The 25,141-nt window shown below is 37.1% G+C and overlaps 2 protein-coding genes across 2 annotated transcripts; one reads left to right on the top strand and one right to left on the bottom strand.

The window, feature by feature from the left end:
* Nucleotides 1-609: 609 nt before the first annotated feature.
* On the bottom strand, nucleotides 610-8,941 carry LOC136279907 (outer mitochondrial transmembrane helix translocase-like). Its single transcript, XM_066164358.1, has 13 exons — nucleotides 8,735-8,941; nucleotides 7,639-7,680; nucleotides 7,175-7,282; nucleotides 5,984-6,053; nucleotides 5,705-5,773; nucleotides 5,460-5,548; nucleotides 4,749-4,791; nucleotides 4,347-4,427; nucleotides 3,713-3,828; nucleotides 3,462-3,512; nucleotides 3,059-3,134; nucleotides 2,186-2,249; nucleotides 610-1,828 (listed from the first exon to the last, which is right to left on the bottom strand). Exons 1-13 carry the CDS (start codon nucleotides 8,870-8,872, stop codon nucleotides 1,720-1,722), a joined length of 1,056 nt encoding a protein of 351 aa, XP_066020455.1. The 5' UTR covers nucleotides 8,873-8,941; the 3' UTR covers nucleotides 610-1,719.
* Nucleotides 8,942-8,995: 54 nt separating this feature from the next.
* On the top strand, nucleotides 8,996-15,766 carry LOC131799407 (small ribosomal subunit protein uS11). Its single transcript, XM_059117133.1, has 7 exons — nucleotides 8,996-9,050; nucleotides 9,191-9,254; nucleotides 9,351-9,439; nucleotides 10,392-10,446; nucleotides 12,704-12,810; nucleotides 13,810-13,886; nucleotides 15,648-15,766. The coding sequence occupies exons 2-7, from the start codon at nucleotides 9,192-9,194 to the stop codon at nucleotides 15,713-15,715; spliced, it is 459 nt and encodes a 152-aa protein (XP_058973116.1). The 5' UTR covers nucleotides 8,996-9,050; nucleotide 9,191; the 3' UTR covers nucleotides 15,716-15,766.
* Nucleotides 15,767-25,141: the final 9,375 nt, after the last annotated feature.

The following is a 25,141-nucleotide window of genomic DNA, read 5'->3' as shown; positions in this document are numbered from 1 at the left end:
AATTATTGGTAAGTGATTGGTTCACGATAGCACGTGATCTATCACGGGGTATTTTTCGCGGGAAGCACGGTGACAAAGAATAGTGGGAAACGGGGCAAGTTTGAACATGACTTAAGAATTAAGAAAACGTAATCATACATCGTCGCGTCTATGCTTGCTCCTGACTTGTGTACAGTTTGCACCTTCGCTGTTCTCAACTAAATGTTTTAATTTTTGGTGCATACTCTCAACTAAATATCTTAAATTTTAGTGTACACTGAATCTACATGACATGGAAAGCGCCATAGATCGATCGACGTCAGTTTGTAGATAGCCTTAAAAAAGCCCGCTCCGCAGACCGGGTTCTAATTCCGAAGTCACCATCAACAAGGAGACATATTTCAGCTGGCAATCCTCTTTCTGGCTTAGTGCTTTCCAGATCTGTTGCCCATCCCCGGGTACCCACGGTGATCTGAGGAAGAACCACACTCTCAGGGTTCTCTCACTTTTTCTTGGGGAGCCCACAAACATCAAGTCTGTTCACGCACGTTTCACCGTATTGCCGTGATGTTCAGACTTTTGCAGTGGCAAGTTAATTTTGTCTGTGCCTCAAAAATTAATTCCTCGTCATCAGTTTCTTGTACGGTATTTATTTGAAACTTTACGATGATAATTGCAGCCCATCGCTAAGCGGAAACGAGAAAAGTTTCTCCGTAACCTTCTTTTTCACCTGCACTTCTACGATCATTCTGATTCCCGTGTCTCCCGGTTGCCAACTGGACACCTGAATGTTATCAAATTGCTTTGACTTAACATCCCATACAGGGAACTAAATAAGCCCAATGCCTCGTCTTTTATTGTAGAAATGTTTAGATAACAGCAGATTTCGTATTTCTATAGTTTAAAAATTAGATTATAATTACTTCAGTGAAAATTATCATCTAAGCGCATTTAATGGACAAATCTAATCTTCGTGCGATTCAACACATTTATTTCACAAAAATTTCGAAAGTGCGTGAAAGGCACGTGTAACAATGCACATGAGCAATGTTCCTTCGCCCACACAGAGTTCTTACAGGCCTTTCAGTTAGTTCCTGCGGTTTACATGTGGTAAACTTAACCTAACGTTTGCACTTTAAAGAATTGAAGGGGATTCGAAACTCAGGCCTCCTAGGAAATGCCCGAACAAAATTAATCACGGACGAACAGGACGGAGCTTATAGTTCTCATTTAAAAAAAACAACAAACAAATAGAAAAACACCAACAACAACGATAAGTTTGCAGGTGGACAGCGAAAGGTCAGAATAGTTTGTGGATGCTTTTCGCATAAAAATTCTACAACTGCAACTTGCAAAATTCGTTGGAACCCCTGGACCGACTTTTGTCATAAAAAAATCCGAGATCTTTGTTACACAGACAGCGAAAGTTCAGAATAGATTTTATACACTTTTCGCATAAGGAATTGACAAAATTCTTCAACGCAAACTTTACAAACTCCTTAGGATGCCTGGCTTTGGTTGAGCAAAAAAAAAAAAAAAAGAGATCTATGCTGTATAGACAGCGTAAGTTCAAGATACTTGTCGCATCCTTTCCAAATTCGGAATTGACAATATTCCTCAACAAAATATTATTTTCTCTGCTAAGACTTGCACAGTCCTCTTTTCTGTGCCCCACGACCGGCTTTTTCTTCAATGAGGCCATTTTTTTTCCTAACAGCTAAATGAGGAAGGAAGCTGTGGTCAGCTCTGCAAAGTTGCACTTGGTTTGCATTTTTCAATGGCAACTAAAAGATCACCCATTTCGATTGGCCGAAGATGTGGTTGGCCATTTTCATTCTGTACGCTGTCCCTGCGGTAAAAAAAGTAACAAAAAAAATTATAACTACAACAACAGAATGATCATAGGTTATTTTAAATCTGAGTGTAAACCAAAGTAGAAAGGTACCTAGAACTGAAAAATCATTCAATCTGTGCCTTCCACAATTAGAACATTCTAGAGATAGAAAATAATATTTTAAAAACAGGTGGTTAAATTATAATCACCTGTTTTTAATCCTATTTTCCCTTGTGTGTCGGCAATTGGTAACACAGACAAGGTTGGTACTCATGACTTTCTTTCCATTTTTAATACCGACATTTTCCATTTAAAAAAAACTGAGCAAAAAAAAAATGAAACTACAATGTACAAACAAAACACATGACTTACGACGATTGTGGGTTGTTCTTTTGTTTCACATAATCTCTCACACAAGACATAGCGGCAACTCGGCCTAAAAAAATAAAAATACAATTTAATGAATTTTTAACTCATTTGTCAATATTTAGTGAATAGAGGACTATTTCTGTGTTTCCATAGCCTCATTCAAACACAAGAGGGAGATTTGGTGGAAAAATTAGAAACAGTTCCACAAACCTTGATCTAAGCCTCAGGCTTGTATAATCTTTGAGAATTTTCCTAAAACCCTAAGTGTGTAAGTGAGGCTATGTAAACACAGAAAAAGCACACCATTGCTTTTGTTAAATGTTATTAAAAATTTTCATGAATCTAAAAAATCACCTCTGTGCTCACACACTTATCTTAACACACCAAAAGACCAAAGAGAGTACCTAGTTCTTCTGTCAGTCATTTTTGTAAATAACCATAAAGTAGTGCAAATCAACCCTACTAACACTTGACTATCCCCCAGTGGGCAAGTCTATAATGGGGTCAGGGAGGAGGGCAGGGGTGACAGAGAACAGGTAAGGTGTATTATTTAATTCAGGACCATTACAAGAGGAGCTAGTGGATAAGATCTGAGTGAGACATGAGACCATAGGTCTTAGCCACATACATAGCACATATAAGAGCTTCTTTGCTTCCAGCATTGCTATCTTATTTCTTCTCCCCACCTCTAATGCCTCACCCTAAGTCATGTTTTGGACCTACCATTCTCCCTCAAGCTGAAGAATATAACATCTATCTAAATTTCCAGTTTCTAAAAACATTTCCTCCTCATTCTTGCAGACTAAGGCCATATCTCCCTCTCTTGAATAAGGCAAACCAATCAATTTCCTCTCTAATACTAACTGTAGAACTTACATATTTCTTTCAAGCCACTCCCAGAGTATCCTTCCGTTAGTAAGGCTAATTCGTCATAATTAACATCATCCTTAAGCTGAAAAATTAACAATGAATAATGTAACTAAAGAAAGTTCTTCATGTATGCCATAAGATAGGAATAAAAGTTCGTGATTGTACACATGGCATAAGGAAATTCCCATGACTCAGCTTTTCGCCTTTCATATTCTTCTATCTTCCAATAGCTACATTCAGCCAAACAAATGCTTCACCAAAAACTTTAGTGACCCAGAAGAACTTTGGGAAGAGAAAGTGATGGAAGATATTGATCTAAACCTGTTGATCTAAGCTACAAGTATGTCCAATCAAAGTGTTCAAAAGATGTTACCAGCACTTAATATACAAGTCCAGCAGATAAGATTACCTTTTCTTTCTTGAGAATAATCTTTAATATATCTTTCCTCTGTTCTGCATCCTGAGAAGAGAACAAGTGTCATAAGTAAAAGTTTTTAACTTAAAGACAATATTCAAATTCTGCTTATGAAAGTACAGTAACAGTGAATGACTGACAGATTTGCTCCTTAAATTAATTTATAATGAAAATTTGAACAGCAATGCATAAATGTACTCAGACAAAATGAAACATATGTAAAACTCCAGCTTAATCCTACTTACTGGCAATCCAACACGAAAAGAACATGGCATCCTTCTCAAAATGGCTTTGTCAACATCTTGAGGTCTGTTAGTTGCACCCATGACGATAACTTGAGAGGTTGAATCAGTCATCAGTCCTGTAAAACACCCAAATTTGATTAAAATCAAACCTCCTCATACATCAAAAATTATTCAGACCAGGGATAAAATGTGTTAACAAATACTTAACCACATGTGACTACATCTGATCTTCATAACCTGATTAAGAGCAGCAGCAGGTAGTAAAAACATTATGGCCAACATGCACGATCAGAATGTTTACTTTACACCTTACAAATGCTTCATCATCAAACCACTCATATCATCATGATTATTATCAACTATATTGTAATATAAAATTGATTTCAGGTTAAATTTAACTTACTTTAATCCAATTTGTATTTCCTATGTCAGAGATTTGTACAAATAATCCCTAAACAAACAAAATACTAAGCAAACTGGGATGAACTCACTCTAACCTAAAATTTACTTTCAGCTTAAACCACCAAAACTCATAAGATAAATCATTTGAGCAAGATAAGAAAGTGGATGAGAAGTTTAGAGAAACAATTCTAATTAGATTGGATTGGGAATAACATGGTGAGCTCAAGATTACCATCCCACAGGCTCATAAACTGTGCCTTCATCATTGCTGTGGCCTCGTGATCACTCTTGTCACGCATCCTAAGAAAGGAGTCTGTTAAAAAAAATCAAATTATGGCCAAATTAGAGGCAACAATCAAGTTTCCATGCACCAAAAAGAGAACAGACATTGCTCCAAGCAGCCACTCTTTGGCTCCCCAAAGGGGGTTATTCATTAATCAAACACTAATTTTTCAGAGCTGATATTAGAAGAAATATATGGCAGACAGTGAAGAGGATTAATAGTGAGATCTTGGGACTGAAAGGGTTTATTACTTAAGAGAATCTGAAATTCAGTTTCATTAGTGATACAAAGAGAAACTAATGACTGTACTCTTCCATAGCTTTTCTTTAATACAAATCTCTTACATCATACCTATCTCATCAATAAATATAATACAAGGTTGTAGTTTGACAGCCTGCAAATAAAGCCAAGGAGTGTATTAATCAAAACATTTTCGTTATAATCATGTGATGACCATAAAAATAGTGTTCTCCTTTTTAGGCGGTAACCAGTAAAATTTACTGACTGGTAGAGACTCTAACCACCAGTAATTATCACCTAAAATTTCTTGAAATTCTTGAAAATTCAACAGATAAAAGGATTGCCCTTTTGACTACCAGTTTGAAATTTATCTTACCAGTCATGCTTAAAATAAGAGAGAAAACTGAAAAATGCCATACAATTTCTTCAAGTCATACACAAAAAAGGGTCAGCTGTTGCTTAAATGTATACTTTTCAGTGGGGATGAACATCACAGGTTAATTTTTTGGGGGTTTTTGTTGAGAAATTTATGATAAGATTTTTCTGGTTTGAAAACCTTAAAAGCAAGAATAAAATATTTGAACAACAACCTATGCAAGTTAATATTACCCCTTTGAGGTCTCGTCTCTTCACTTAGCTAGCAACTGGGCTCAAGTATTATCAGAGGGTAAATTTTGTCTTCTACTGCATTGTAAATTTCAGCTTGGTCAGTGAGCCAAGATGGCAATTTTTACAGAGGAAAGAACTGGAGGCAAGAATTTTCTCTAAGACTAAGCTTGTTCTTTTGACTGGTCCTATTGGAAAAACACCTAATTGCCTTACCAGTGAAAAGACAGCGGCAGCAAGTTTCTGTGATTCTCCATACCATTTGTCAGTCAAAGAGGACACTTGAAGGTTGATAAATCGACAACCTAAATTGAAACAAAACAATTCACTTTTAATTGATAAAAAACATTTTCAAAATACCTCATCTGCATGGATAACTACGTTACTCTGTAATCAAGGTTATTCAGACATTTCTAATTAAATCACAACATATTAATTAGAAATAAAGTTTAGTGTCTTACCTGCTTCTTTTGCAGTTGCCTTGGCTATCATTGTTTTTCCACATCCTGGAGGACCATGTAGTAAAACACCTACACAAAGAGAGAAGAAAGTACCCTTTAGTTTGAGTTTCCCTTAAATGTAATGTCTACAAAACAGTTTCCTACCTTGAATAGTACAAGGTGAAAAAAAACTTTTCTTAGCAAACACAATTACATGAAAATCATTGCTTTCATTTTACAACTAATAATAGATCACTTTCCATAGACACTTTATATACTAACACAGTGCCTTTTCCATACCTTTAGGAGCACTAAGAAGAGAAGAATTTTTGAAAATATCCTTTTGTTGTATTGGGAAAATAACTGATTCCTGTATGTAAATAAAATTGATACATAACACAACAGGTGAAGGATTGAAAAAACCTTTTTTGAGTGTACACAATAAATTGTTATTAGTTAATTAAGATTGTAAGAAAGCAGTGAAAGCAATGAAACAAAAAGAAACCATTTCAGACAAGACAATAGCAAAAGTCATTTGACAATACATTACTGATTAGAATGGTTACAATGTTGCTTAAACTTTTCACTTCTGTAGTTACTAAGCATATACTTCCTAGAATATATTAAAGACATTTTCAGTCAGGAAGGTGAGGATAAGAAAGAATAACAACGACAGAATGTAACAAGACCAATGTTTCAACACTCCTTAAAGTTGCTCAAAAAACTTTTCAGACTTTGGGGCATATTTTTGCCAAACCTAAGGATCCTGTCACAAAAGAAAAATGAACCAACACTATATATTCTATTCCGTGCAATGACTATGATAACAAGTATATGGGACAGACCAAATGTCAGTTTGGTACACATTTGAAAGAGCATCAAAAAGCGGTCTTCTTTTGCAAAAAAGAAAATTCAGCTTTATCGCAGCACACATGTCTAACCAACCATACAATTGGGTGCAATAAGTCTAAAATTATCACCACTAATCGGCATTACCACTAGCGCCTTTGTTTGGAAGCCTGGCATATCAACTCTGCTCATGCTCCTTTAAATTGTGATGATGGTGGCTTACTTCCCAATGCCTATTTACACCTTGTCAGAAAAAGGGGCAGCTAATTAGTGAGCGTATAAAAGGACCTCTTGTTGTAGCATTTAGATCACCCCTGATGAAGATGCTAGACAGGAGTGTCGAAACATTGGGTCTAGGAATTGTAACTTCTTGGTTACATTCATTAAATCTTTAAACCAGAGTAGTATCAAACCATTTCTGATTGTCCACTTGGTTGCCATGTGAACTTTAATATATAGTATTGTTTAATTCCACTCCAACTCCTTAGACTAAAGTTAAGAGAAAAGAATTGCAAGACAAGGAAAGACATTGTCTTTCAAATAATAGAAATGAAAGGGTTAAACCAGTAAGATAACATGTACAAGAATAATAATATACTGAAAAGGGTCGTCCAATCACTAACACCAAACCATTGTTCTTACCTTGATTTCCTCAATCGTTTCGTGAAGACCTCCAATGTCCTTCCACGTGATTGGTAGAATTAAAGGATCCACAATATCTGCTGCTACTGTGAGTTCATATTCACTTAACTATAGCAAATAGGAAATGCAATAATGATGTTATCACCTCTGGTTATAAAACTAAGGACATTTTTTTGTCACAATAACAAGTCTATCACTGATTTCAAGAGTATCACTTACACCAACTTAACGTGACATGAAAATATGAACCATCAATTAAAAAATAATAATAATAACAACTCTCAAAAATATATAATTCAAAATTGTAGAATAAGTTCATTTTTTATAAAAGTTCTCAAAAATGTATCTAAACAGACACTGTGTGACAAAAGGTGAAACAAACCTGTCATACAATGTTACCATTTTGTAGCAAAATAGGTGAAAGTTTGTCATACATGTACAAGGTTGATATTGATTAACATTACCTTTACCCCTTCAATACCAATTTTCTTTAAGAGCTTTTGAGCCTGAAAGAAAATAGTTTTTAAGTCAAGAGAAAATTTACAAAATATAGCTACAATGTACATGTACTTTGTCTTAGTGCAGCATATTTGCATTTTTCACATGAAAAGGGTCTCTCCATACAAAATGTCACATCAATGTGAGATACATTCTAATATGGACTGTATACCTTGGTGATGAACAACTGTCTTATATAGATAGAGGATAATTTTTTTGTAATTTTTTATTCCAAGATATCACATAAAAAGTAGAAAAAACTTTTGCACATGTTATCCACTTCAATCTTTCAGAAGTATATTTTATGCCACAACAAGAGGTGACTTGAAATTATTATTCTCCCAATAATGATATAAATTCTCATTAAGAGTAAAAGTCAAGATAAATAACTCTGGAAGATGGCAATTGATGAGAGATGAGAGATGAGAGCTAATAAGTACATATAGACTCAAGTGAGTCAGGTAGAGGGATCTTACACCAGTAGGTGAATCAAACTCTTGTATGTTGTCTCATTCCTGAGACAGAGATCCTGAAACGATGGTTACTGATAAGAGAAGCAGAGGGCTCAATGAAAAAGGTGGCATGAAAACTGGTCAGAACTCAATTTTATTACCTTAACCAAGCCACCCAAGGCCATGAGTCTATGAGAGTTGAGTCATGTGAGTTAGCATTCTGCTGCGAGCGGAAATGGTGCTTTATGATAGTGCACACCGCAGATTACAAGCCTGAGCTCATCAGGACCGGCCTTAAAGTACACGTGGTTGTAAAGTTATTTTCTAAACTTAATTGATCGCTGTTTCCCAGAAGCTAGAAATCTAACCCAGGTGCATGAATTCGCTAGAAATTATTCCCAATATAATACAATCGACATGAAATCTTGCCATCAATAAATGAAAGACAAATTCCGAATCAAACGCTACGGTCACAAATTTTACACTAATTCGAGCACACATTTCATCACTTCAAAACAAAAGTATATCTACCGCCGGGTTCCTTGAATAAACCTTTGAAAAATCGATAACAACACTGATATTTACCGGCATTTAAGTGAACAATCATTACCTGCTTTTGCGCAGCTAAGCGGTTTTTTTTCGTGGGATCCATGGCGTCCATTAACCATTTAACACCGTAATACGTTACAGCACCAAGAATAAATGCTTGTATAACTGTAGCTAAGTACCTTGCTCGATTATCAGGCATAGTAAACTAAAAGTGAAAGTAAAAACTCAATACTACCTGTGAATCTCTTATGAATTTTTGTAAACTCCCTCGTTTGTCACAATGCAGCGGATTCCCTTCAAAGAGTATGCGCAGTATGTTTGCTTCAGTGCAACGCATCATGGTCTCGTCCTCTTCTATTTCTCTGTGATCAACACAGGTTTGTGTTAGGAGATTTGTGTCACAATCTTCTCAATCTCGCCCGAAACTTTGAATCATCGGTGTCTATCACATAATAAAATGATATCTTCATTATTCATGAACAGCACTATGCTGTTATTTTTCTTTTGATTTCCATAGTATGGCTCCAAGAAAGGGTCAAAAACAACAAGGTGGAGAACAGAACATCTCTCTTGGTCCTCAGGTACATGTTGTGTTCCAGAACACTTGGAGTTTTGTTTGGGATAAATTTTTTGAGCCATTTCTGTAGTCTTAAATTTTTTGAACGTTTGAATTTCAGGCCAGTGAAGGTGAAGATGTCTTCGCTGTAGCACACATCTTCGCTTCGTTCAACGATACTTTCGTGCACATTACTGATCTGTCTGGAAAGTGAGTCGTCTTTTCCGTTTGATCAAGTTTCTTCTTTCCAACCTGTTGTGGGACTTTTTTGCCATTTTTATCGTTGTTTTTATTTTTTCTCTTCCATTTGAATTGTTGAAGGAACATCGGTGATATCTGAAATGCAAGTAATAACTTATAAAAATAGTTTTATCGACGCACTTCGTTTTACACATTCAACCTGAGAGGCAGGTGGTGATGTTTATGAAATACGCTGATCACCAGATATAATTAGAAGGCTTTAAGCTTGCATTTCAGTAGAGCTAACAGAATAATAAAGCTACAGTCAAATTAATTCAATACGACTTCACTTGAGGCCTTCTTAGTTTAACCTGTAACCCTTTCACTCCTACAAGTGACCAAGACAGAATTTCTCCTTACAATATCAATACAATATCAAGCAGGTAGGTGATGAGAATAGAGAAAAATGTCAATCATGGGATTACTAGTTGATCCAATACCAAATTCTCTGAACCAACGTCATAAGAATTGTATGGCAGATAGTAAGGAGAATTACTAATAAGATCCTGGGAGTGAAAGGGTTAACTCCCAAGATCTGATTGTTAATTCTCCCATCCAGCTGCTATATATTTCCTTGTGAATTAGTTACTAGTGATGTTGGATCAAGACAACAACTTCTACTCACTAAGTTTGAATATTCTCATCACCTGTTTGCTGGATGATGTATAGATATTATATGGAGAAATAACTTGTTAATCACTTTTGGGAGAAAAAGGGTCAAGCACTGAGCTTTTAGCTAGGGAGGAATATAAAATCTGAAGCATCATTCAAGTTTAATTTCCATGACTCAGCAAATGAGCTTATATGAGGGTGTTTTTTTTTTTTCCCACAGGCAATACTTTTGAATAAATCATGATATACCCCCTTACTCTATTAAGTTTGCAAATTGTAGATGTTAAAAATAGTTATTGTTTTTTATCAGAGAAACAGTTGTTAGAGTAACAGGAGGAATGAAAGTTAAGGCTGATCGTGATGAGGTAAGTATTGCATTGTATTCTTGTCTCCTGAAAGTGAAGGTTAGATCTTACACTTTGGATGAGATGACCTTAGTGAGTTGAATGCAGGCAATGATGTCTTTAATATACGCTGATGTCCAGTGATAAGAAACATGCTCTGAGCTTGCTTCATTCATGGTACATTTTGTTAGATGTTCTGTATGTGTGTATATATATATATATATATATATATATATATAACAACTTTATTTAAATAATAACATATAACATATTATTATTAAAAAAAAGGGTTATAGAAGGGAGGAACTTAATCCTCATTGTAAACTATACCCCAGAGATAAAAATTTAATACTATGCAATATACATACACACACTGAAACATTTTACAAACAGGCATTTATCTATATAAATATAAAATCTAAGTAAAGAAGACATATCCAAGGCTGTGCTCTAGGAAAAATTTCAGGGTGCCCTTCGGGCACCTAGCCATGACAAGTAGGTCACCCAGCCTTCCAGGTTGGTCTCCCAAATTGATTAATTAATTAATTAATAATTAATTGATTAATTAATAATCCATGATGTTTTGAAAGAGTAGCGTTGTATACTTCTTACAGTTCCAGGGAATCTGCAGAATTGCCAAACAGTTTCATCTTTAATCTCTCTTGTTTAATATTCACTTCACTGGGCACAGGCGGCGAAGCGAGTTACTATGTTTAGCAGTCACATATTCTATTTTGGTGAACTTGTGATATCATGAAATCCTGTTATAAATTAACCACATACATGTTAAAACCGCTAAGAAAATTTCTTTGAAGACCACTAAAATAGGTTTCGAAACAAAAGGGTTCTTATATTAAAGTTTCATTTTCGTCAAATTTTGATCGAATGATTACAATTGCGAGTAAGTTGCCAAATATGATGCTGATAAACATCTTGCATGCCACAGACGAAGCTAATTAAATAAACACAAATTTGCATAAAGGACAGTTTCGTTTTATTAATCATGCGCTCCACTATTAAAACTGTTGAAACACAAAAATTAAATATAAGCATCAACCACTTCAATAGAAAAATTAGATCTTCAACACATGCTTGTGCAAAAATTGTGCAGTTTCTCACGGGCAAGGAAAAAAGAATTTTTCGTGCTAAATCATATGAAACAATATTACATAACACATGCGACAACTTTGAGCGTGAACAATTCTTGTTGTTGTCCTGCCAAATATTTTTTAGTTCTGCAAATGTCATCAAATTAGCAAATAAAATTATAAAATGTTAGTTACAATCAGAGGCTCACTTTATTGCGTCGTTCAATGGACAAGAAACCTGGGCCATGTACTATATTAATAAACCGGAAGAGAAACCACCGAAGCAAAACAAGACCCATGACCTAACTTAATATTTAACCTAAATGTACAGATCACACAGGCTATTGATTGCACTGCGCTTTCAGCACTTTTGCTTTTCGGGCTAACGGGAGCCAGGGAGCACGATGGAGTTTCTTTTTGTTTCGTTCCATTCCGTTTCTATACGTTTGCTGGTTTCGTTTCAGGTTTTCACACAAGCCGAAATCTATGCACCCGGACGGGCGACCGCTTTTCTTTTGCAGTCACCCAAGTTGCCTGCCACTAGAGCACAGCCTTGATATCTAAGATAAAAATTTTGTTTAAAATTATAATTAAATGATGTACAATACATAGAATAATTTAATTTTGTAATTATAGGCCTTGTTAAGTAATGTTGATTTAAGAGCTTTCTTAAAAGCATTCATTGAGTCAAGTTCAACTACTGATGACGGTAAACTGTTCCATGCGTCGATATATCTGTGTCAAAAAGAGTACTTAAAGAGTACTTCTGTACAAGTGAGTATCTAAAATCTGGGACTCAAACCGCTTGAAAAATGTTGTAATGATACAGCTGTTCAGAATCTGATAAGTGTAGTGTTTTTGTGCTGTATTTTTTTAATTTATTTTTTTTTGTGAAGATTCTTGTTAAGGAGAATCTTCTCTCCTGATTGTTGTTATTATTGTATTTCTTTTTCAATGAATAGTTGCCCTTTTCAATGGAGCAATTCTATTTAAACAGTGACATAGTTATGCTTAAATATAGTGCCATAGGGTAACTATCTGCTTACAGAAATTTTTGAGTCCTAGATTTAGGATTTCCATACCTGTTATTCCATGTAACTAAACACTTTTTTTATGTTGCTTACATGGCAGTCAAAGTAATTGAGTCCCCTGGGCTGATTTATTTACTCAATGTATATCATCTGTTTCAGGCTTCCCCTTATGCTGCAATGTTGGCCGCGCAAGATGTGGCTGCTAGGTGCAAAGAGATTGGTATTACTGCTCTGCACATTAAGCTTAGGGCAACTGGAGGCAACAGGTTTGTGTGTTTCCTAGGTTATATCAAGCTATTATTTTGCAGTATGGTATTTGCAGTTTTGATATTTGCCTTTTGATATTGGCCTTTACCCAAATCTCTTAACAGTCCCCGTTGGGACAAGAAAATAATGCCTTGGGGATTTTGAAACCAAGAAAGTCATGTATAGAATGTTTCATGGAAACTCTATCTATATGGTATTTACACACAAGTTGGTAGTATTGGAAATTGAATGAATGAGTGCAGCTAACAAGTGAGATTTCTGATACAAACTGATAAGTGCGTAAATACCATACGGACAGACTTTCCGTGGTGTATCGTATTTATTATATACATACAGAGATTCAATTCTTGTTTAATGACAATTTATTGTTTGGCAGATTCAAGGCAAAATCTCATAAATTGAAAGATGTTAACCATAAAAATTGCCTTTTCATCAGAAACAATGCAACACTACTGACAGCAAGTGAAAAATAACAAAATACTTCACTATGCTTGAAACAAAGCATCTTCAACTTGAGGGTTCATAATCTTCTCTGTCTTTTTGTTGATCCAAGCAAATGAACTTCTTGAGATGTATGCTAAATTTTCAGTTTTCTCCTGTTGCAAAAATTATTTGAACAGTTTCAAAGCTTGCTGCTTTGTTTTATCCTTTTTTCCCTTTTTTTCCTCCTTCTGCTTGCTTTGTATTCTGCATTATGTTCCACAGAGGAGTATTTGTCATCTTAGCCCAGATAGCGGATTATTGATAATATTCTGAACAGCTGAAAAATTAAATGATGCCAGTCTAAATGGAATTAGAATCACCTTGATATGTTTCATACATGAAAAACATGAAATGTGGCTCCTGATTAAACATATTGTTTTCCTCACACTTAAATGAAAGCTATACTTTGACCAGCTTTTGTACAAAATTTTATTTTGCCCCTTTTCATTGTGTAAATCTCCATAAGTAAATAATAAATAACCATGATGTATGTATGACTCTTGCTTCTATTTCAGAACAAAGACTCCTGGCCCTGGTGCCCAGTCTGCTCTGCGAGCTCTTGCTCGTTCCGGAATGAAGATCGGACGTATTGGTAAGATACAAAGCACTTTTACTGCTGTTCTCCATAATTTCCTTACTAGTGGGTTGACTAGATTTGTCTTTTTATGCCTGATTCATGAGTGGTGACACTAGAAAATTTGGCCTAAACACAATGGCAAGTATGTGTAGATGTGACCCAATTGTCTATTTGACCTGTGGTGATATACCCATTTAAGGAAAAAAAAAGAGGTTTTTTTTTTGTTGTAGTTGCTGCATACTACTATATGCCCAAGTGGTTTCAGCTGTGCCCTTTTGCAAACTTCTTCTTTAAAAAAACTCCGCTTATACACTTCCGCAAGGCTGTGCTCTAAGGAAAATTTCAGGGAGCCCTTCGGGCTCCCAAGCGTTTTAGCTTGGGTGCCCAGGCCTAAAAGATGGTCGCCCAAATCAAAATTTCGGGGAGCCCTTCGGGATCCCAAACATTTTAGCTGAGGTGCCCGGGCCTCCTAGTTGGTCGCCTAAATTAATAAATCAGTCAGTTAATTATTAAAAAATTAAACAAACTGTTTTCGTAACGAGTCAAATAGAACTATGTGCATTTATTTATTGTTTTTATGTTCATGAAACATCGTATCCTTTGACCTCCTGAAAACCTATCATCACTTATAGTCAAATAATTATTTAATTCACACTTACAGAAGCAGTGCAAAACTATTTTTTGGAAAATGAATAGTATACATATACCAAAGATAATCTGAGAGTTTATACCCGTTTCTAAAACAATCACAAAAAAAACGTATCTTTTCTTTTTTATACATCGTGTTTTACTGGAAAAACAATCTTAAGTTATGTTTTTGCCTCGCAGACACGGCAGTAAAAAGCCGGCTAAAATATTAAATTAGCATAGAAGAGCGTCTCCCGTGTTTATTCAGCGATTTATTAATCGCCGACCGTACTTTACGCCTATCAGAGCAGAAGTAACAACTTCTTTTGAAAAACTAGCTGATGAGCCATCCCAATTTAAAGGAAAAATTTTAATGCTATTGGAAAAGCCGTTAAAATCGAAAACTGTGCAGCTAGTCAAGTTCAAAGTCAAGGATTATGCTACATGTGAATTCACGTGGAACGACCTTTGAACATCAACGCGCGCCCGATGGAACAACATTTTCTTTTAAAAGAACGACTCCCGTGTTCATTTAGCGATTTATTAATCGTCGACCGTACTTTACGCCTGTCAGAGCAGAAGTAACAATTGCTTTTCAAAAACTAACTAACGAGCCATCCTAATTTAAAGGAAAAATTATAATACTATTTGGAAAAGCGGTTAAAATCGAAAACTGTGCAGCTTGTCACGATCAAAGTCGATGATTATGTTACACGTAAATTCACGTGGAACGACCTTTGAATATCAACGCGCGCCCGATTGAACAACATTTTCTTTTTTTTTTTTTTGACTGTAAATCAAGAAACCAACACCAGCCAGTCGCCCGGCCGGGCGACCAAGAAAATATTTTCAGTCGCCCGAGGCCAAATGTTAGTCGCCTCAGGCGACCGGGCGCCGTTAGAGCACAGCCTTGCTTCCGTGTATGCCTTTCTCCAGCAAAAAAAAAAATAACATGTTAGAGTGGAGGTCCAAAGCAGGGTTGTAATAAAACCTCAAACCTGCCAGAGTTTATATAGGTATTTTTCCCTTTGCTACCAAAATCTGCTGTTAACATAAACCTCCCACTGCATTTTCCTTTTTATCCCCTTTTCTAATTCTAAAAAGGCTCGTGTTGTCCAAAACTTAAGTATATATGTTTTTGTTTAACAGAGGATGTTACTCCAATACCTTCAGACAGTACAAGGAGAAAGGGTGGTCGCCGTGGACGACGTCTGTAAATTTGCGCCTGTGACAAGCGGTGAAATAAAAAATAACAACTCTAGAGACAAGTGCTTGTGTCCTTTTTGAAAACATTCTTCCTCTATTAGAGATGTTCATCGGGAAGTAACCCTTCCCCTCTAACCCAAAGGCTTGAAAGGATCGAAGACACGGCTCAATGAGCAGCCAGTCTCCGAGATTGATTAAAGATCGGGCTCAGAATTAAAACGAAAAAGTAAATGGCTGAAGTTGGGGCTGTCAGGAAAGTCTTCGAGGCAAAAGCGACTAGACTACTACTGCTTAATCCCCGTTTTCATCAGCATAAAGTGACTTAATGTTATTTCCGCGAGATCTGTGTTTCGTATGCTGAAAGAATATCTTGTCTTGTCTCTCCACACGGTTGATTGAAAACGATTAAAAGGAAGATTAATTTGGCTTTATCAATTGAGTTGACCTCGTAGAGAGTTTCTTAAGCTAATGTTACGAGTTTTAGCCCTTCGTCAGGGCGACAGAAGGCTAGTGCTCGAAACGTCGGTTTTAGAAAATCCTTACGGTGACAAATTTACATTATGAACTCGGTTGATAAAACCAACTTATATTGTAATATCACTACGGTTAAGAACTTTAGGATAAATGCACTCTACACCTCCCGGCTTTCATTGGGTGTAACACTTGCAAAATTAAGAAATATTGAAGGAGTTCTCACTGTGCGAATGACTTGAATTATCTCTTAAACTCGCTCCAGACCTCGCTCCAGTTCTCGCGCGCTCCAGTACAAGTAGTTTTAAAAATGGGCGCTGTCGTAGTGACTCGAGGTATCGCGAACACATTAATTGCTTGAAAAACTCAGTGAAATTTCTCTTTTTTTCGAAGTGAAAAGAGCGTCAGAAATTACTTAGGGTTGTGCGGGGTTAAGGGAAGTGAACGACGTCGTGTACAGAGCGATAGATTAGTGGAGGGTTCCTTAGCCGGTTACTCTCCCACGGTGGGCAGTCGATAAAAACGAGAGGATCCAGTTTAGTAACATAAATCGATGAATGTCGACAATGTAAGTCAGCTCTGAGCTGTCAATTAATATTTACCGATTTGGAAAAATCATCATCGATTTTAAGCAGTCAGGACGATAACGCTGAGGAAAACGTCGATTAAAAAATGAATTTCTATTTTTAGTTAGAATTTTGCAGACGGTTGCATGTGGTTGGCGTCTCTTTCGGCGTCACTCAGCGTTTAGTTTCAAATGGAAATTAAACTTATTTGCCGTCGCAGTTTCAGTTTGTAGAGGAAGCAAACTTTGGTGATTTCACGTTGATGTTTTGCAGGGGATGTCTAAGAAATGTACTCAGTCTTAAAAACGCATATGCTGAGCTTTCGTTTTTCCCATTTGTTCTTTTGTTTTGCTACGTCCTTACCGGTGTCCTTTCCGATGGGAGAAATGGATGGTCAAAAGAAGCCCATCAAAACTCGAAAAACTGGTTAAAATCTATCTCAAAACCAAAAACCGAGAATGAAATTCGATCGAAAATATCAAAAGTAATCGTAGAAATGAGGACGAAACCAAGTTCTTAGTCTGAACATGGAAAACCAAATCTCCAAAAATGGGAAACCGCATTTGATAAGAAAACCTAAGATTCCGAGTTTTTTTCAGTTTTTTTCCAGAAGAAAAACCTAGAAAAAGAAATATTCGATGAGTTCGAATGTCCCGGCTCTTCCTCGCAGCTGCTAGAAATAACTTTCCACAGCTGTGTTTATTGCAAACTTCAGAGCGTTTTTTTTTTAATTTGACAATAGATCAATATAAATTTATTGGCCCTACAGATGGCCTTTAGAATCGGCAGAAGGACGGCAAGGCCTTCCCCGCGCAGAAAAGATAAAGAAAAATTCAGAGTTTTAGAAGATAGAAAGGAAAGGCCGAAACTTTTGGTTACTCCACGGCCGAAAAGTTCCTCAGTTTCGTCGAGGAAGACGCGATCTTTGGTTAGAATATATTAATCTTCCACAGCGATAGTGTACTAACGTGCGCGAACAAAGTTTGATGTTTGGGGGAAATTTTTCAGCGGAGTTGAGGTTAGTTACAGATATTTAACTTTTTTCCGTTTGGTAAAACAAATTTTGACTGCTATAAAAAGGAACTAAATTCGCTGAACTGTGACAGGCTAAGACCAGCGAAATTGAGGACAGCAATTCGAGCATTGTAAGGAAGTTTATCTGCCATCAAGCCATACTGCCTGCGAGTCGTTATTTCCCTTTTCAAGTAAGTTGTTTTTATCGCTTCTGCCTAAGTTAGAGCTTTTATTAAGCCTGATAAGATGAGCGGTAAATGCTAAAACTTCTAATAATTGGCAAAATCTTTTGGATTAAAGCTCAGATCGCAGACAGTAAACAGAATCGTCATGAACTGCAAATTTCTCTTTTCAACTCCTCTCTTCATAGGCCAGTCTTAATTAACAAATAGAGAAGCCTTGGCTGTGCTCTGTTCTGTTATAAAGCTCGCAGGAAGCGGCTAGAGCACGAAAGAAGTGTAGGGAGAAACACTCGACTACGTCTCGTGTTTCTCCCCACTTCTTGAGTGCTCTAGCCGCTTCCCAAGTGCTTTATAACAGAACAGAGCACAGCCAAGGCTTCTCTATTTGTTTTATAATAAAGAATCCATTAAATTCCTCGAGCATTACTTTCAATTTTCAAAACAAACTTTATTTCCAAAGCAAACAACAGTGTCGTCAGCATGCTCTATACTCTCATGAAGCACGCTACAATAGCCAATCAGAATCCCTGTTAGAATGGTTCAAATAATCTGATTGGCTGTACAAGACTAAAGCTGTCAAAAGTGTCAAACCATCAAAGTTCACCTTAAGCGATAGTTTACAAACTAAATAGTTCGGCAGGTCGAATTTAACACTTTTGCCTGAAGTTTTTAAGTCTCTAATACAGAATCTTGAAGTGAAATGTTCAGTGAACTTCAGCCGAATTATGGCTCATAAAAACACGCGAGTTTTTTTCACATGACAAGGTAGAAAACAAACTGTTCAGGGCGAGTGTTTTTTGAATGAACGACAGCCGAATTCACCGGAACATGAAGATCGCTCGGGATGACAGCGCCGCAAAACTCGGCTGCAGTGACAGATGTGACTTTCCACTCAACGCATCGGAAAGGATATCAGAGCAAGCTCTTATTTTTTCACTCGAAGGGCGGCCGATGTAGTTCCTGAGGCTTGCTGTGATGACCGGAGATCGCCATGATGAGCGAGCCGCGATGGACTTCAGCATGATCATATTCGCTCAGACACCGTCATGATTAGAATGAATTTTAACAGTTATGCCAGTTTGGTTATATTTTTCATCATTTCTGTTTTGTTCTGTTTTGTTTTTGAACACTGAACTTTATATACTATATGAGTGTTAGCTGTGTTTGATTTTTATTTCCGTACGTAAGCTTGCAATCTAACTGAGCGTGAAAATCTTTAAAACCTCGAATGTCTATTTTGTTTTTCCTTTGAGGATTTTCGTATCTGCTCACGTTTTAATAACGTAAATTAGTAAAATTTGGCAGATGGCGTGACAGCTTTAGCTCAGTTCTATGCTCTATACTCTCATAGAGCACGCTCTTTCAACCAATGACAGCGCGCGTTATATCCGAACTTTATTATAAATTACGTTTAACACTAGTACAATAATATAGAAACAAAAATGAGCAACGAAGTTACAGCTGCACGACTTCAATTGTCGACCTACAATTGGTTTTCCGATCAGTCAGGAGCTTTCCGCTTAGCTACGACAGCTGAGTCCCTAAGCTTACCAATAACAAAGTGACCTTTATACGACGGTAAGTGCAAAAAGTTAAGCCGGAACAGTAGACCATTTCTTGCCATAACATCATGCTTAGAAACAATTCAATTTTGACCCAACTCTCTTTTCGGTGGGAACCTGAGTTTTTATATCTTAAACAGATGTCCCTTTAATTTTAAAGTCATAATATCAAATGACATAGCTCCTTTGACTCTGATCACGACACGTGAAAATGATCGACAGCATACAGTTTTTCGACGCACTGCTCAGAGTGGGTGTGATACAAATTTGACAAACTTGGCTTCTGACCATCAACGTTGTCCTACTCAGAAAACCATTCTTGTAACACGATCGTGCATGAGCGTAATTGTCTATGTCTGAAACATGACCGACCATAGGCGTGCTAAGAATACTTACCTCTTCCGGGGATCGAGAAGTTAATCAGTAAAAGGTTCTTTTTTTCATTTTCTCGGTACAGAAATCTAGACAAGGGTAATTTATCACACGATACCAAGAATGAATAACCAAATATAACAAATGATACAAAATGGCAAAATGAAACTGATCAAGAAAGCTCAGATTATATTTCCACCTTTTATGTACCGCCCATACGTAATTTCATTTTCCATGAGCGTTTGGCACAATGTCAATGAGGAACTGGTAATTTTTCACGCCCTTTAGAGCAAGCACAAGGTACTGAGTGGGAGAGTAAACAAGTGACAGCATTATAAACAGATGGTGTAACTACAGACAGGTATGTAAAAGGAAGATGTTTTTATTTGTCTGTGGCGTCGGACAAAGAAAAAGGTTCCCTTCGAGGAGATATGAATGTCAGACTTTGCGCTGACTGTTAACCTACAGAGAACTTATTTGTGAGTCAGGCCACGTATTAGGTTGAATGTATAGGTTGTTATTAGTACAGTGACACTACGGTGAATCTGACGCTAGCTTTCTTTGTGACCTCAAGGGTATATAGTCTAAGAGGTTCTTTTAGTCTAGATCAGTTTTGATTGTTTTGTTTCTCCTGAATTTCGAACATTACTTTGTCTCTTGCAATTTAATGCAAACGGCATTATTTTTTCATACCGATATTCATTTGCTCTATCACAGTCGATGTTACATCGGACCTCAAAGTCATTATGTAATGATACACTTGAATATCAAATGCACTTGATACACTTGGTCAAACTGGATGCACATCATAGAATTTCTTTTGTGTTACCGCTAAAGGATATGATTGGTAGAAAGAAGCCAACTTTTCAAGAACAAAACTCAGTGATGTTCGACTTGACTTCTCTGCTTTCACATTATCGTAGCTAGCCCATTCTTAGATGTCAGATAGAAACAAGAGGATATAATCTCATCTCTTGAGATGAATAATAAAACTAATACAGCGATCTGTTAATAGTATCTGTATTTTCTGCATCTCCGGGTCGCTCATGAACACCATCATCAAAGAAACTTAGTCGCTTGAAAAGTACGTTGACGTTTTGTTAAATCTAAAGCAAAAGTTAAAAAAATGGACGGGAAAAACACATGGGTTTCCGTTATTTCGAGTATTCATACGACACTCTCCGCTTTGAGAAGGCATTTTCTACGATAGGAAGATTGATAAAGTTGCCAACCACATCCTGCTCCCTAAGTGGGGCAAGCCTCGAGGCACAAGCATAATTTCGAGCCAAACACGAATAGTTGTGACATATTTTGCCAAAATCACCGCAACCTTAGATGTCTTTTGTGGTCATTTGTGAAGATTCTTGATTCGAAATAAACCTGTTATCTTACTAGTTCTATTTACATTTGCAAGTTCTTAATTAAAGCAGCTCTTGTCAAGTATTAACGAAAGGCCTAAGTCGTTTTCTAAGTCGCTGAGAGCATGTTAAATACACAAGTATTGACTTTTGGTTTACGCTCCAGAGTGAAATCGAGTCGCAGCCTTGGATATCTTTTGTAGTCAGCTGAGAGGATACTTGATTCAAAATAAACTTTCTATCTTTCCGATTCTATTTACATTTTCGAGTTCTTGTATTAGCTCTTCTCAAGTGTTTATGTAAACCTAAGCCGTTATGTGAGTCGTTGAAAGCATGTCAAATACACAAGTATTGACTTTCGGTTTTCGGTCCGATAGGAAATCATGTCTGAAAGATCGCACATTCTGCTCCTAAGCTAAATGAAATGACATGCCCATCAAACGTTCCACATGGTTCAGGAGTGAACACTTAACGGTTCTCTTCGGCTTCTTTAATTGCGGAAGTCGCACCAAATCCGCGGTAAGCGTTCCCTAAATCTTCTTCTGTGCCATAAAAGTCTCTAAGACCGTAATCTCTCCAACGATGAGCCAACCTTCATCTGTCGACTGATTCGATTTGTCTGTGCGATGCATGATGATCGCATTTTCAACTGCGGTCTTTGGCTTAATATCGATCGAGTTCTTGACTACAAAACTTTTCATGCCGGCTTCCTGATTCATGTGTTAAATTTGGACTCGACCGGTACACTAAAAAATGTATATTTTGGATATGAAGGGAGAAACTACCCGTATCTCTGAAGTTCTTTTGCTCGAAAACTATTTATATTTCAGACTTTGTCTTGGTTGATCTTCACGAAGGTCCATTGCAAGGTAAAATCAATAGATTATAATCTCTTGCTAAGCTAGAATAAGAAAAATGGTCATTTTTGAGCTCGGTTTAGGAATAAGAAATATTCTCGATTTTTTCATGGGCACTGGACAAAGGTAAAATTCTAGTCTCCAAGGAGGAATTGATATTTAGATCTGTGGCTTTCGCGCTCCGATGCTTTTATGATCTGCAATGTTGAAAACGTCGAGCGTGTCAATTGAATAAAGAGGATGGTAAGTTTTGAGAAGTTGATTTTCAAATCACAAATGTTTTTCTCGTTTTTGTCATGTGTCTGGGAAAGAAACGAAGAACATCTCAGGTTCCCTTGTCACTGCTCTTGTCGCAGAAATGAGATCACGATATGATTTTATTCATTTTCATCTTTTTTCTTTTCAACCTTTGTAAAATAACAACATTTGCGCGACAATATCATTACCCAAAATCCAACCTACGTAGGAGCAGACATGGGGTTTAATAGCTGAAGTACTTCCGTCATCCTATCATTATCTCCTGGATGTATGAACCCCTCTCAGCAATACAGGAACAGGTCAATTTTCCTCCTATATTTCCTTTTTTGTATATAAACAGCCATTACTAATTGCGGGTTGCGTGTGGCTTCGATGAATGTATTGTTGTTGAGGAATTGTTAAAATTGACCAGATCCAGCTATCACGACTGGTCAATAGCGCTTAACGCTTATTTACTGTAAACGACATGCCTGGCGACGTATGAGCTTTAGGAAATACCATTATCCATAAATTTCACATGCGCAGAAGTTTTGGAAGGCTTAGTTGGCCTTTCTCGTGAGCGCGTGAGAAAATGTACCATCTTCATCTAGCCACTTCCTTGCGTGAAATAGGAAGCTGATGCCGGGCACACGTACAACCACGAATTTGAAAAGCTTTTTAAAAGCTGTTTCGACATTAAAAAGTGAACGCATTTCGAGGGATATCACGTTGTAGTAGTGTGAGGTCACGAGAGTTATGTGGCCCTTTTACCTAAATAACGGGAAGAATTGTTGTCTTCTTGTCACATAAAAAAGTTTTAGCTTGATTTGTGGAAGATTCCAGCTCGTTACGGAGATCGACGTACAAGTCGCAGCGTCCTAATTTTCATGATTGTTTTGGAAAGCAAGCTGAGGTGCAGGTCTTGGGGAAATTCTTAGCCCGGTAACCGAGATTGCAGTCGAAAAACTGAGATCGTTATGTCTCTGTAAAGCCAAAAAGGTAAAAAAGGGCCGTTTTAGACCTTGAATTAGTGATAGCTCCATTCTCGGTGGGACATATGTCCCACCGTCTATATACGCTTGGGGAATGGCCGGGTTACCGCTTCATACAGGTTGACCACTTAATACAGGTTCCACAGATTGGGGGTATTATTAAAGAGAAAACGATAAACAACGCCACTTTATACCATAATTGACCAGGTCTTGTACAGAATCTCGCTCAAAATGTAAGTTCCTTTGATTTTGGGAGAAAAACATAGATAAAAAACTACTTGGAAGATTATACTTAGTTTTATTTGAGTGGTCACGTTGACCTCGACCGCTTTATAGAGGTGAAAATTACAGTGATTTAGTTGAAACAAATTCTTGACTTTGACAGCTGACCGCTTTATACAGGGTGACAGCTTAATATGGCTCTACTTAATACAGGTGCTAGAGAATGTCAACAGTTGATAATCTCTCAGCACAAGTGAAATGGAATAATCAAATTGCGTCATCTTGCGGTCAGTTGTCATTGGTTTGGGGAGGGACTAGAACAAAGAAAGTAGCGCTTCACTTGACGAGGCCAATATTAACGGCTGAAGCGGAGGCTATCATCTTGCTGATATTTCGTGATCTCCGATCATCGAATTAATGAACCCGAAATCGGGTTATCGGTTTTCAGTTTATGACTTCCTCATTCTTTGTGCTTCGTCACGTTATGGCTCGAAAAGCAGAGAAGAAGTTCAGCTGACCATACAACGCAGCTTTTATGATTACTGATTCTGGCCTAGTGTAAAGTTGGACCATTTTACGAGAAATTTTCCGTACTTATGGCGAATTAACAATAAAACGATTCTCAGATACAATTACAACAGTAGTGACAATGACGATGACAACGTTAATGACATTGACGATTGACAGTTGCAATGACAACCGATGAGGACGTTGACAATAACAGTGACAGTGAAGAATGATTCCACAACCAACATGTTCATTCTCTCTTTTCTCTTTCTACATGTCGCTGAGAAATATTTTTATTTAAGAATGTGAAATCTAGTGGACAGTTATTGTGATTTAATGTGCAGGACCGTATAACCGCGACCTCTCACCAATCGCAGACAGCCACACTTCAAAAAAACTGACAAAAAAAATGCAGAACAACCTTCGAGATCGCACACTGAAGAAACATGACGACATCTCCTCAAAAAGTGCCTGCGTCTTCAGAATTCCAAGGGTCTCTCGCGTTGCTACGGAAATATGGAATGTTCTCCACGTAATGCTTAGTTTGTCGTGCCCATTAGAGCTATCTAGTTTCCCTGACCTTCCTTATTGATTCAGCTACGTGTGTAGACTTCATAATTCAATTCAACTCTCAGCAACAAAGACCGCAAAAGTTAACATGTTGAGACAGGTCGCGGCCTTATTTCGCTGCTTGCTCGTTAGAAAATGAAACAAGTTCATGGTAGACACCGAAAGTATGAGTAGAAATGCGTTTCTAAAACTTCTCGGAGGCGCCCGTAACTTTTTCTGACTGTTTATGGGTGATTTTCTTGGCTCTAAAAAAATTTTTCTCATTTCCAATTCAGTCGTAGAGTTGAAAGAAATTAGTTTATAACAAAAATACTTTATTTGAAAGAGAACCCAAACAAGAACTTAAATCAACATTCCTTTTTACAGTCAGGATTTCCCTTTGCACTGACTAAGAACTAAGGAAAATGAAGAAAAAAATCGCATTGGCAGCAAGCACCGCCAAATATTTGATATGCTTATTGCTTCTGGCCCATGCAAAGGGTTTAATAGTCCTAAGGAGGGACAACGTGTCTTCGATGTGTACGGCA

The sequence above is a fragment of the Pocillopora verrucosa genome, chromosome 3 (genome assembly GCF_036669915.1).
Source record: "Pocillopora verrucosa isolate sample1 chromosome 3, ASM3666991v2, whole genome shotgun sequence".
Lineage (NCBI taxonomy): Eukaryota > Metazoa > Cnidaria > Anthozoa > Scleractinia > Pocilloporidae > Pocillopora > Pocillopora verrucosa.
The sequence above is the reverse complement of the archived record's forward strand: the minus strand, read 5'-3'. Positions and strand labels throughout refer to the sequence as shown.